Source organism: Phocoena phocoena, chromosome 10 (assembly GCF_963924675.1).
Source record: "Phocoena phocoena chromosome 10, mPhoPho1.1, whole genome shotgun sequence".
NCBI classification, from domain to species: Eukaryota; Metazoa; Chordata; class Mammalia; order Artiodactyla; family Phocoenidae; genus Phocoena; species Phocoena phocoena.
This window is the reverse complement of record NC_089228.1, coordinates 39,683,444-39,696,958: the sequence shown is the minus strand read 5'-3', so window position 1 is coordinate 39,696,958 and position 13,515 is coordinate 39,683,444. Positions and strand designations below refer to the sequence as shown.

The window sequence follows — 13,515 nt, the reverse complement described above, 5'->3', positions numbered from 1 at the left end:
TCCCTGGTGGCTCAGTGATTAAGAATCTGCCTGCCAGTGCAGGGGACATGGGTTTGAGGCCTGGTCCGTGAAGATCCCACATGCCGCAGAGCAAATAAGCCCGTGCACCACAACTACTGAGCTTGCGCTCTAGAGCCCGCAAGCCACAACTACTGAGCCCACGTGCCACAACTACTGAAGCCCACTCACCTAGAGCCCGTGCTCCGCAACAAGAGAAGCCACCCCAATGAGAAGCCCGGGCACCGCAACGAAGAGTAGCCTCCACTCTAGAGAAAGCCCTCGCAAGGCAACGAAGACCCAACGCAGCCAAAAATAAATAAATAAAATAAATAAATTTAAGAAAACAAAAAAAACTACACCATGGATGAATCTCACAATCGATGTTGAGCGTAAGCTAGACATGGAAGAGGACATACTGTTTGACTCCGCAGCATAAAGTTAAACAAAGTCCTGCTTTTTAACCTTGGTAATAGAAATTAGGTCCTGGTGATCTCTGGGGGGGGTGGTGACTAGAAAAGGCCATGAGGAGGACTTTTTTTTTTTTTTAACATCTTTATTGGGGTATAATTGCTTTACAATGGTGTGTTAGTTTCTGCTTTATAACAAAGTGAATCAGTTATACAAAGTGAATCAGTTATACATATGTTCCCAGACGCAAGAGGGAAGAGGAGGACTTTTTACATGAATGTGCTCACCTTGTGGAAATTCACTGAGCTGCAGGCTCCTGATTTGTTCACTTTTCTATATGAATAGTATATTTCAGTGAAATGTTTCCTGTTAGTAACAAAATAACTTTCCCTTGACCCCACTTTCCCCTCCAGCTATAGTCCTTTCCTTCATAATAAAACACAAAAAAGTTGTCTCTAACTTCTCTCCTCCCATTTTCTCTCTTTTTTTTTGGAAAAGTATTTTTTTTATTAGTTATCTCTTTTATACATATTAGTATATACATGTCCATCCAAATCTCCGAACCTCCCATTTTCTCTTGAACCCACTCCAACCAGACATTCACCCTGCCGACTCCGTGGAAATGGCATCTGGCAAATTCTCCAGGGACCTTCATTTTGCTGAACCTAGTACCAATTCGCATGCCTGTCTTACTCTGCTCAGCAGCCATCTGTTATAGCACTGGATACAGTTCACTACTCCCTTCTAGAAATATTTTCTGCACTTGGATTTCAGGACACCGTACTCCAGATTTTCCACCTCTGTGCAGTTGCTCCTAAAAAAAAAAAAATGCTTTAACAGCATTGTAAATCAACTATACTCCAATAAAAATTTTTAAAAAAAATTATTTGGAGAGGTCATGACAGAGGAAGCCATTTGGCCACTCAAGGGTGGGAAGCAGGCACAGGGAGGGAGAACAGCCTTGAAGTTCATCTGGGGCATGGCGGCCTCTTGTTCCAAGTAGCAGCAGCATAGAGCCTGGCTCGTAGCCAGAAGGAGAAATGTTTGTGGTGTAAATGAAAACTAAGGATGTGAATGTTATCCTGAAGGCAGTGGGGTTAGAAAGGGCCTCGAGACACCAGCATTCCTCTCCCCTCCTCTCCCCGCAAGGAAGATGAACTGAACTTATGGCTTGGGGTGGTGAGGCAGGTCCTTGTGGTCCCTTTTCTCTTCTGAAAAGGTTGACTTTTTCTGCCACTCTTCCCCGGTGGACATTGGTGTAGCACTCAAAGAGGCCACCAGAGGGCACTTGTTTCCCAGGAGAATATTCTTGGGGACCGAATTGAGGAGTGTTGTTGGTAGAAAAGGCAGCTAGAGGGACTTGCCACGTGTGAAAAAGTGAATGCACCCCAATCTCTGCTTCTAGAGCCTTTTTTTTTTTTTTTTGGCTGCCTTGGGTCTTCGTTGCTGTACATGGGCTTTCTCTAGCTGCGGAGAGCAGGGGCTACTCTTCATTGCGGCTCATGGGCTTCTCATCGCGGAGGCTTCTCTTTGTTGTGGAGCACGGGCTCTAGGCGCCTGGGCTTCAGTAGTTGTGGCTCTCGGGCTCCAGGCGCGGGCTCAGTAGTTATGGCTCGCAGGCTTAGCTGCTCCATGACACGTGGGATCTTCTCTGACCAGGGCTTGAACCATGTCCCCTGCATTGGCAGACGGATTCTTAACCACTGCACCACTAGGGAAGTCCCTCTAGAGCCTTTTTCAGGGTGGGACGAGCTCAGGGGCGGGAGCCCCAAACCTGTGTTGCTAGTCTCAGCTGGCCCTTTATCATATGTGTCAGCCTCTTGATCACTGTTGGTCTCGGTTGCACCCCTCCAGGAAATGGGAGGAATGACTCCTGATCAGTGTACCACACAGAGGCATTAGCAAGAGAGAACAAAGCAAGTAGTGTAAACACTTCTCAGAAGTTTGAAATAAACTTCTAAGAAGTGAGTCTGACTCCCTCTGGAAGTCAGAGGTCCTGGCTAGCAGCTGGGCCCTCCTTACAGCTTGCACCTGGGTGCTATTCACCTCACAGATTGTCCTGGGAGGAGAGGAAAGACTTTGTGCCGGGGGCTGGAAGGGGCTGGAGACCAGGAAGGTGGACTTGTGGTAACATTGCCCTGTCCCAGTCTTTCTCAATCCCTGGGCCTCTGGGAGGTGAAGTTGTTCCTGGGGCTCCCTCCTGTCCTGGTTGAGTTAGAGACTCTTGTGCCATCCTGCTGATGACTGGTTGACAAAGGCCCCCATTAGGCAAGGTGCCTTGTTGGGGGATGGCAGATAGAAGAAGGGCTCATGGTTTGTTTTTTTTTTTTTTTTTTTTTTTGCGGTACGCGGGCCTCTCACTGCTGTGGCCTCTCCCGTCGCGGAGCACAGGCTCCGGACGCGCAGGCTCAGCGGCCATGGCTCACGAGCCCAGCCGCTCCGTGACATGTGGGATCTTCCCGGACTGGGACACGAACCCACGTCCCCTGCATCGGCAGGCGGACTCTCAGCCACTGCGCCACCAGGGAAGCCCGGGCTCATGGTTTTGATAAAAGAAATTTTCACATATTGAGGTATGGGGGAGTCATTCTGGCTTATACACGAGTTAACTTGAAGTTTATGGTAACTAAGACAGCCTGTTTGTGGCCTATCAAACATACATTGTATATCTGTTTTAATTATTAAAGAAAAGGGCACATTGACCAGAAGTAAAGAATGCCCATGTTGGGCTTCCCTGGTGGCGCAGTGGTTGAGAGTCCGCCTGCCGATGCAGGGGACACGGATTCGTGCCCCCGTCTGGGAAGATCCCACATGCCGCGGAGTGGCTGGGCCCGTGAGCCATGGCCGCTGGGCCTGCGCGTCCTCCGCGGCGGGAGACGCCACAACAGTGAGAGGCCCACGTACCGGAAAAAAAAAAAAAATAAAGAATGCCCATGTTAAAAATAAAGCTTAGGGTTTATTAAAGTTCCCTGGTGGCCTAGGGGTTAGGATTCCAGGCTTTCACTGCTGCAGCCCGGGTTCAATCCCTGGTCAAGGAACTGAGATCCCGCAAGCCGTGTGTCCTGGGGTGGGGGATGGGGGAAAGCTTAAATGCTTCCCTTCCTGGGACACCAGTGCTGGTACTCCTCCTTTGATGATAAGGCTCCCTTCCCAGGTGCCAAGGACATACTGACTCGCTGTGGACATGCTGGTCTGTTTTTTTTGAAACCTTGAAAAGATGTATCCCTGACTTGTTTAATGTTCTTTGTTCTGAGAAGATATAAAGCTGTGCTGAGAGCCACGGTTCTCAGGAGCAGTTTCTCAGAGTAATCTGGGAAGATGGTTTCTGGGCTATAGTCCTCAGTTTGGCTCAAATAAAACTCTCTTCTATTCTTATTATAGATTGCTTATTGATTATTTTCACTGACAGTTTCCAGAACCTAGACCTTTCTAGCCCTGAGCAATACCTGCCCTAGAGGACTTGGGGCTGGACCCATTCCAATCCTTTGAGCCTAAGATCCAGGCTCCAAGGCATGCCCTGGGCCTTCTGGGATGTTTGTGTGTTCTGTGAAAAAAGGGGCACAATTGAGGAAATTGGGGCTAATCAGAGTGAAACATGTTCCTTTCCTGCAGGACTCTCACAGCCTTTAGTAAGCTAACGTGTATTGTGAGTCTCCGGGAAACAGCAAGGGAGGGTTCACATACTTCTTTGACCATGGGACCCTTTTCTTGGGAATCTTGCACAACCACCCCTAGTCCATGGAACATGCTCTGAGAAGTACCCACTTAATCCATGCAGCCCTCACATTCACTTCACAGAGGTAATGGAAACACAGAGTGGGCTAGGGGCTTGCCCCAGCCCCAGGTTGGTGGTCTCCTAAGCATGGCTGGGGCCTCCCTCCCCCAGGCACACTCAGAGCCTTCCTGAGTTGGCAGGGAGGGGGCAGCTGCAGGGCTACTGCTCTTCCTTGCCTTCACCTCTTTCTGTCATCTTCAGTGGCTCAAGGGCCAGTTCATGTGAGCGTGGGCTCTGTGGCCACGGAGAGCTGGGGAGACCAAACAATTGCCCACACATTGCCGGTGCTTCCCCCCCTGCTCTAAAACTTTTGAAACTGAGATATAAATTATCTACCATAAAACTCACAGTTTTAATGTAATTATTTCAGCTTTGACAAAAATGCACAATCGTGCAACCATCACCACAATTAGGATGTAGAACATTTTCATTACCCAAAATGTTCCCTCATGGCCCTTTGCAGTCTACCTTGTCTTCCTAAACCTGGCCCCTGGCAGCCACTGATCTATTTCCTATCACAATAGTTTTTCCTTTTCTGGAGGTTTCATATAAATAGAATCATGCAATATGTGATCTTTTGCATCGGACATCTTTCACTTATCATAATGTCTAGCATAATGTTTATGAGGTTCATTCGTGATGCGCATATCACCAGTTTGTTCTTTTTTACTGGCAAGTAGCATTCCATCGTGTGGATGTCCTGCAATTTGATGGACTTGCTGATGGACATCTGCGTTGTTCCTGGGTTTTGACTATTATCAAGTTGCTTTACACATTCTTGTACAAATTTTTGTGTGGAGGAATGTTTTCATTTCTTGATGGTAAATACCTAGGAGTGGAATTTCTGGGATGTATGGTAAGCATGAGAACTTACCCTTTTCAAGATGGTTTCTGCTGTCCTCCCATCATCTGCAAGGGGAAGAGGGGGATGAGAGGGTGAGCTGAAGCTGGGAGAGGTTGGAGCCTCAGCCTTACATCTGTCTCTGAGTAGTTTGGTATCTTGGGTAAGTTGCTTTATCCTGGTCTGGGCTGGCCTCAGTTTATTCATCTGTGAAATGGCAATAGCACTATGATTCTCCCTTCCTGTCCCAGCAGGGGTGGAGCGAAGGTCAGCGGTACTTGCGAGGAAGAACATGGTTCTGGGACAAAGGCCTCCCTTTGAGAGCTCTATTCCCTCTCAAGTCAGTGTGGACAGGACAACAGTCGATTTCTGCAAATCCTAAGAGGTTCCTTTTGGTCCTGAGCTGAGTGGGCAAGGCCTAACATTTTTGGGGTTGTTAAAGGCGATCCTCTTGCCGCAAACACCTTGGAATATGGAGCTATAAAGGAGGAGAAAAATTTTGCAAGGAGACCAAAGAAAAAAGGATCTTTACCACTGTCTTATACACATGTGGCCACTTAAATTAATGAAAATTAAATTAAGAAGTCAGTTCCTCAGTTGCACAAGTCACATTTCAAGCGCTCAGTAGCCATGTGTGTTTAATGGCTGCCATACTAGATAGCACAGATACAGAATATTTCCTTCATCAGAGAAAGTTCTGGTTGAGACTCCAAACCCTTCGCTTTGGGAGGGTCCGTATTATTAGTGCATCTCTAGTAAGCTGAGGCAGGCCCCATGGAGGTCAGCTGGCTTACAGATAAGGACCCCAGAAGATCCAATGGGCAGAACTCACTGTGAGAGAGCTGGCTGCACAGGGACCCTGTGGCTGGCTGGTGGGTATGGCCCCTGAGATGGACAGCTGGACATGGTGAGGGCCGTGCACAGGCAGAGGGCTGGGATGCAGCCCTGGCTCTCCAAGGGGCTGTGGAGGGAGGCAGGGTGGAAAAGGAAGTGGTTGGCTGGAGCAATTGTGGGAGCTGGCAGGTTTGCTAGCATAAGATGTGGGAGCTCCATTTGAGGGGTGGGCAGTGGGCCTTCTGGGAGGGTCAGACATTCGAGAAATGAATTGGGCCTAGGACTGAGCTGGGCCTCGTGAGAGCACCTCTTCGGCCAAGACTCCTGAAGGGGGAACTATGGCCTTCTGCCTGAGCCCGGCTGTCTCCAGGAAGGCAGCCCTTGGCTGAGGACTCTCAGCAGGACTCTCAAGGGTCAGTGTTGTGTGCAGGTCTCAGACTATCATCAACAGCCAGTGTTGTGAACGGACCAGCCCTTGGGGTTCTGATTATGACTGCACGATGCCCTTCACCAGTCGCCATCAGAGAACTTTGAAAAAAACAAGTTTCATTATTTATGGGACTGGGAAATTATGTGGCATGACTGGAGCCACTCAAAGACATCTAGGGTAGAAAGAGAAAGAGAATATGGGCCTGGGGTCCTGCTTTTATTGCAGTTGAGGATGGGGGCCTAGGGTTTCTAATGGCTCACTTTTTATTGGTGAATTTAAAACATAAGAGCAGGAATTTAAAGCACAGGAAGAGAAAAAACAAGTGGCCCAAATGATCAGTTAAAGAAATCTGAAACAAAGGACCCTCAGTAGGGGGAGGTGGCCTGGCTTTTTTAATCTAGCCACGCAGCTGACAACATGTTTATTCAAGATAGCCACCTTTGAAGTGGATGCCTGGCTGTCAAAGCTTAAATCAGGCACTTGCATTACAAAAAAGAAAAGAAAAGAGAGAAAGAAAAAAACAATCAACTGTCAGCGTTTACACTGCAATCCACCAAGAGATGCCTGGGCATCAGAGTCGATGGTGAGGACCTTAACTACCTGGGTAGTTGATATGCTAAAAGTCAGAGGTTATAACCCAGAAACACATCTAAATAGGATTACAGTTGTAAATCTTTTTTTTAAAATACATCTCTATTGGAGTATAATTGCTTTACAATTGTGTGTTAGTTTCTACTCTACAACAGAAGTGAATCAGCTATATGTATACATACATCCCCATATCCCCTCCCTTTTGAGTCTCCTTCCCACCCTCCCTATCACACCCCGCTAGGTCGTCACAAAGCACTGAGCTAATCTCCCCGTGCTGTGCAGCAGCTTCCCACTAGCTATCTATTTTACATTTAGTATTATATATATGTCAGTGCTACTCTCTCACTATGTCCCAGCCTCCCCTTCCCCCACTGTGTCCTCAAGTCTGTTCTCTACGTCTGCATCTTTATTCCTGCCCTGCCACTAAGTTCATCAGTACCGTTTTTTTTTTTTTAGATTCCATATATGTGCGTTATCATATGCTATTTGTTTTTCTCTTTCTGACTTACTTCACTCTGTATGACAGACTCTAGGTCCATCCACCTCACTACAAATAACTCAATTTCGTTCATTTTTATGGCTGAGTAATATTCCACTGTATATATGTGCCACATCTTCTTTATCCATTCATCTGTCAGTGGACATTTAGGTTGCTTCCATGTCCTGCCTATTGTAAATAGTGCTGCAATGAACATTGTGGTACATGTATTTTTTTTTAATTATTTATTTATTTATTTATTTATTTATTTTTGACTGTGTTGGGTCTTCGTTGCTGCCCACAGGCTTTCTCTAGTTGCAGCAAGCGGGGTCTGCTCTTCGTTGTGATGCGTGGGCTTCTCACTGCGGTGGCCTCTCTTGTTGCAGAGCACAGGCTCTAGGCTTGCGGGCCTCAATAGTTGTGGCACGTGGGCTCAGTAGTTGTGGCTCGTGGGCTCTAGAGCGCAGGCTAAGTAGTTGTGGCACACGGGCTTAGTTGCTCCACGACATGTGGGATCTTCCCGGACCAGGGCTCGAACCCGTGCCGCCTGCATTGGCAGGCGGATTCTTAACCACTGCACCACCAGGGAAGCCCACATGTATCTTTTTGAAGTATGGTTTTCTCTGGGTATATGCCCAGTAGTGGGATTGCTGGGTCGTATGGTGGTTTTGTTTTTGTTTTTTTTTTAAGGGACCTCCATACTGTTCTCCTTAGTGACTGTAGTAGCAAATCTTATAATAATTATACAGGCAATAGTCTGAAATCCAGTTTAGAGCCATTGTCCCAAACTTGAAGGTTTCAGCCATGATAATAGGTCAGTGATCTTGAGGGTCCTAGGAATTTGTTCAAGGATTTGCATAATATTGTGGAAAATGTTAATATTTGGCACCATCCTGTGAAATAGGTCTGAGCCTGTCCAGAGTTGGTAGGTTGCTCCATATCTCATCAAACCAGTCTCTTAGTCCTGAGAATAGATCAGTTTAGTTAAAAGGTTTAGTTAAAAGGCCTCGTTTTCGGAAGCAGTGATGCAGGTGGGTTTCCCAAGTTAGGCCTACAGAGTACAAGCAATCAGGTATTTAATGAGAGGCATTTCTATGGAAACAATCAAAACAAAAAAAATTTAAAAAAAAACAAAGGTGTGTGACTGGAGCAGATTGTAATCCCAATTTCTGACTTCTGAAGGCAGCCAGATTTCTAGGTGTTGGGCTTAAATCCTCTTCAAATGGAGTGAGGGCAGACAGTGGCAATCTAATAGATTTTCCCGAGTCACAGTTTGAATCTCTGGTGATGCTTCTGAGTGGCCCACACAGCAACAAACATGAAGATTGTCCATACATGAGCTGTTATGGTGATTTCTCTGAAATTTATATTAAGTGTCCTATTTTAGCCTGCATAGCTTCAGGAAAATGGCAGTTTTAGTTCTCAATGATTCCAAGTCAGGAGGATGGGAGAAAAATTTGAAACATTAGTTTGGAGAGTTGTAGCCAGATATTAGAGGAAATGAGGAGAAATCAGTATCCAGACCAGTTTATAGGTAGACAACAAAACCTCAATGACAATTAACAGAACTAGTATTTAATATCCTCAAGTACATATTAAATTTTCTACTGAAATATAATTTTTCTGTCTAAAATTACCCCCATTTTTATCAAAGATAACCAACGTAAGACTAATTTGCTTGCAAATTAAGTCTAGTTTCAATAAACTTGGCCTGATTATTTATATGAGTACAGCAAGAAAAAGTGACTGACCATATAGGCTCCTTTAAGTCTGCTTTGCTGGAACTTTTCATAAGGAATCCCAGATTGAACTTTTAAAATTCTACATGACTATTCTTGAGGCTTGGTTGGGAGGGGCCAGGGCAATAGGCCACGGCTGGCAGGGACTTGGGATGGGACATTTTTAGAGTGAGAAAGTCAGTGGAGAAGAATCCAGGAGAGGGGACAAATGGAGCCAAGCCCCTGACTGGCTGAGGGCTGGGCCCAAAAGACAAGATGGTGTGGGGTTGACTGTCTGCCTAGGGTTTGGCTAGGTGTGTAAGGCTCTAGAAGGAGCTGGTACAGTCATCCACTCATCGACATTAACTGATGGCTACTCTGTGCCAGACAGTGCCTAGAGGAGGAGATTGAGTGCTGAATACACTCCTTTACCCTATTCCTGAGGAGGCCAGAGTGTGGAGGCAGAGGGGACGTAAGACAGAGCCTGGTCTTCCCTCTCCTGGAGGACTCAATGCTCTTGAGCAACCCTGCCTATGACACTCCCCATGGCCCCCAGGAGAGGCCAAGATGTTGTCAGGGAGATGGAGAAACCATTTCTTCACCTTCCACAGGAGGCTTCCCGCTCCCACTGCCCAGCAATCCCGTGAGGCAACAACAGGGGCTGAGGCAAGTCCAGCTCACAGCCAGGGAGGAGATCAGGGATGGGGCAGGTCAGGAAGATGCGTGGTTGGGCCATTGCATCAGGCCCAGGAGGGGCATAAAGGAGGGTCCTGCATGCTGGGAGGAGGCCGACTTGGGGACCATGGAGACTCAGAGGGCCAGCCTCGCCCTGGGGCAGTGGTCACTGTGGCTATTGCTGCTGGGACTAGTGGTGCCCTCGGCCAGCGCCCAGGCCCTCAGCTACAGGGAAGCTGTGTTTCGTGCTTTGGATCAGTTCAACGAGCGGTCCTTAGAAGCTAATCTCTACCGCCTCCTGGAACTGGACCTGCCTCCCAAGACCGTGAGTCAGGAGGACCCTGGGGAGGGGGCTGTCTCCCGCCAGCCCTGGCCACGCTGTCACCCCCTCTGCTCAGGCTGTACCTCCTGTCAGGAAGGGACTTCTCCCTCTAGGTGGGCTCCCACCTCTTCCAGGAAACCTTCCCAGAGCTGGGTCCCCTCCTAGCATGAGAGCTTCCTGCCTTAGCATCTCTACTGTGGGAACAGGTGCCCTGGGCTCCAGAGCTTTCTGGGAGCTCCAGGTAGGGGGGGCGGTTACTTGGTCTGTGATGTGACTTCCCTGCTTTAAGTCCCATCTGTTCCTCATTGTCTTCCTACCAGGGAGGGCTCTGCTCAGCTTGGAGGTTCCAGTGACAAGGTCTTTCCCTGCAGGTGGTCCCTGACTTGCCTCAGCCCCTCCGTGGGGAAGGTGTTCTCATCAGAGCTGGTCTGAGGTCCCCTCCTGCTCTCTGTGTGCCCATGAGTCCAGGAGTGGGCTCTGTCCCCTTCCCCTGTGCACCCAGCACCAAACCCAGGGCCAGGCACACAGGAAGGGCTGAAGAGGCTGCCGTCTAGGTGAGGGGCAGGGAGACAGATCAGAGAAGGAAGCATGAGCTTGAGCCCAGTCACCCCACTTTGATCCTTGACCAGGATCAGGACCTGGACACCCCGAAGCCTGTGAGCTTCACAGTGAAGGAGACCGTGTGCCCCAGGACGACCCAGCAGCCCCCGGAGCAGTGTGACTTCAAGGAGAATGGGGTGAGGCTGGGGGCTTAGAGTGCTGGTGGATGCTTCCCAGGGAGCTGAATAGGGGGCTTTGGGGAAGATTTCTAGCCCCTGGGCTGAGGCTGGGAGGCAATGGTCCGGAGGTTCCAGTTTGAGCTTGAACCTCCCCTTACAGCTGGTGAAACAGTGTGTGGGGACAGTCACCCTGGCTCAGATCAGGGACAACTTCGATATCACTTGCACTGTGGTGAGTGGCCCGTTCTGTGTTGTGGAGCTAATAACAGGGTGGGTTGAGGAACATCCTTTGGACCAATTACCCGCTGCCCCTTCCAGGGCAGAGAAAGGCCCTCCTACCTGGCCCCTCCATCACCTGGCTCTGCCATCCCTTAGAGCAGTGGTTCTCTAAGTGGGGTCCTACCCGGGAACTTGACAGAAAGGCAGATTACCAGGCCGCAATCAGACCTCCTGAATCAGACTCTGGGCTGGGGCCCAGCCGTTTGTATTTTCACAAGGCCTCCAGGGGATTCCTACTATGCTGAATTCTGAGAGGCACTGACTAGAGTAATGTGCTTTCAGCCCCTACTCCCGTCTAGCTTTGCTGGGATGGGCTTGTGACCCTGGGAAACCCCTTGCCATCTGTGGACCCCAGTTTCCTCATCTGTCTGTGGGTGCAGGTTTTCAACCACATGCTCCAAAGGTCACAGCCAGAAAGTGAACTGGGGCCCAAAGTCTCCTGAAGTCACCCAGTTAGTGGGGATGTCCACGTGGGGAGGATTCTGGTCTTACCCTGGGCCCATTTTCCATAGTAACTTGTTTCTTCCTGTTGCATAGCCCCAGAGTGTCGGGGGACTGCGAAGCCTGGGTAGGAAGATACTAAGAGGTTGGAAGAACTATGGCCCAGTTATCGTCCCAATAATCAGATTAATTGGGTGAATTGTGAGCCCAGGGAAAAGACCTGTGTCTGCCTGCCCTGGTTCAGACTTCTAGACTCTGAGAAATAAATTCTTGTGAAAGCAACTTACTCCAGGCATCAATTTCATTTGTCTCCCCTCCTCCCACTTACCAGGACCGAGTCCTTAGCTCCCGGTAGCCTCTTTGTGTGTGTGTGTGTGTGTGTGTGTGTTTGTGTGTGAGAGAGAGAGAGAGAGAGAGAGATCACTCCTGTAAACACAGTCGTGGGTGAGGCCCCTGTTCCTTCCAGGAGGACATGGGGAGAGGAAGCAGGGCCAACAGCGTCTCCATTCTCGGGTCTCTCTCGTGCCCTTCACACACCTCTGCCCTCCTCCTCCAACACCCAGTAGGGACTTAAGGAGACCTGCTCTGTGTGCAGTGCTGGTGGGGATGTGGTCCCTACTCACATGGTGGTGACAGTCTGGAGGGGCCAGACATTTGTTAAACACTCACAGAGACACAGTTCAGTCTTAGGGCTAAGCCTACAGTTACAATGCCCATAGCGTTCCATTTCTCCTTGACAATCTGAAGTCTGGAAAATCCTACTCCTCCTGGCTTTTCCTCTGGCATTGAACACATCACTGTTTCTTTAGCTGGGTCCGAGATTTCAGTGGTGGGCTTGTGTTTAGGGAACTACCTGCTACAAAAATATGCAGCATTAAAAAGAAGCATCCTGAGATGTAGAGAACAAACCTATGGACACCAAGGGGGAAAGCGGCGGGAGAGGGTTGTGGTCGTGGTGGTAGGATGAACTGGGAGATTGGGATTGACATATATACACTAATATGTATAAAATAGATAACTAATAAGAACCTGCTGTATAAAAAAATAAATTAAATTAAATTAAAAAAAAAGAAGGGTCCTGTTCATCAGGGTGAAGAGCTCTGCATGAATGTGAAAGACATACAGAGTGACACATGGGTCACATCTCTGTGTGCCTGGGTGTTTCAGACACTATGCACATCCCCTCCCCATTCTCTAGCTGACCTTTGCTCTGGGGCAGACTGGAAACACTGGGGATTCTGAACGCAGGGAGCAGCCTCAACCAACCATTGGGGGGACTCAGTGGAAAAATACCTCCTCTTCCTCACTCCTTGGGGGGTGCACTCCCAGACATGTCACACCTCCCCCTGAGGTCCCCAGCTGGCTTGAGCCCCTGTCGCCCACTTCTGTGACCTGTTCATTGACACGTCCTCTTCTGACTCAGGTCCTGCCCTGTCTCCCTTCTCTACACTCGTGCTGGTGCTTTCTGGAATCACCTCCCAAACAAACTACTTCCACTAAATGCTTGTCTTAGGTCTGCTTGTGGGCCAACCTGTACCAAGACACAGATTCCCCGCTCTGAGAGGGACAGAGGACAGGATCTCACAGAGCACTTACTTTGCTACCTGTCAGGCTTGTCTCCTCTTGGTGAGCAGGTGGGGCTGATCTCAGGCAGGTTAGAGGAACCTCATGCTTCTCACTCTACATCAACCCAAGCTGAGGAAGGAATCCCTGCAGAGGACACCCAGGGAGCTGTGTTGTGTCTGTGCCAGAGGCTACAGGCTTGCCATTGCCAATTGTTAAGTGGTCAGGATTTTTCTGAGCTGGTTGTTAAACTCTTGGTAGCTTGAAATTGGCCTTGGTGGAAGTATTTCCACCATGGAAATCAGCAAATGTTACCCATCAGTTTTGTCATAGCTGGTACATCACTGCCCAACCTGAGAGAGGGATCACTCATCAGGATGATATGGGCCTGTGTTGATCACATCTGTTTCCAATTTCCTCCCGTGACTGCCCATCCTGCTT

At 48.8% G+C, this 13,515-nt stretch overlaps 1 protein-coding gene across 1 annotated transcript; it reads left to right on the top strand.

The window, feature by feature from the left end:
* Window positions 1-9,877: 9,877 nt before the first annotated feature.
* Window positions 9,878-11,709, top strand: LOC136128873 (cathelicidin-5-like). The gene is made up of 4 exons (XM_065884874.1): window positions 9,878-10,075; window positions 10,702-10,809; window positions 10,952-11,023; window positions 11,608-11,709. The coding sequence occupies exons 1-4, from the start codon at window positions 9,878-9,880 to the stop codon at window positions 11,707-11,709; spliced, it is 480 nt and encodes a 159-aa protein (XP_065740946.1).
* Window positions 11,710-13,515: the final 1,806 nt, after the last annotated feature.

What these genes read in the sequence shown, in the direction of transcription:
- LOC136128873 (XM_065884874.1), top strand. Translation starts at nt 9,878, where the DNA reads ATGGAGACTCAGAGGGCCAGCCTCGCCCTGGGGCAGTGGTCACTGTGG. An exon ending in TGGACCTGCCTCCCAAGACC is followed by an intron (nt 10,076 to 10,701) that starts GTGAGTCAGGAG and finishes ATCCTTGACCAG; the next exon opens with GATCAGGACCTGGACACCCC. An exon ending in GTGACTTCAAGGAGAATGGG is followed by an intron (nt 10,810 to 10,951) that starts GTGAGGCTGGGG and finishes CTCCCCTTACAG; the next exon opens with CTGGTGAAACAGTGTGTGGG.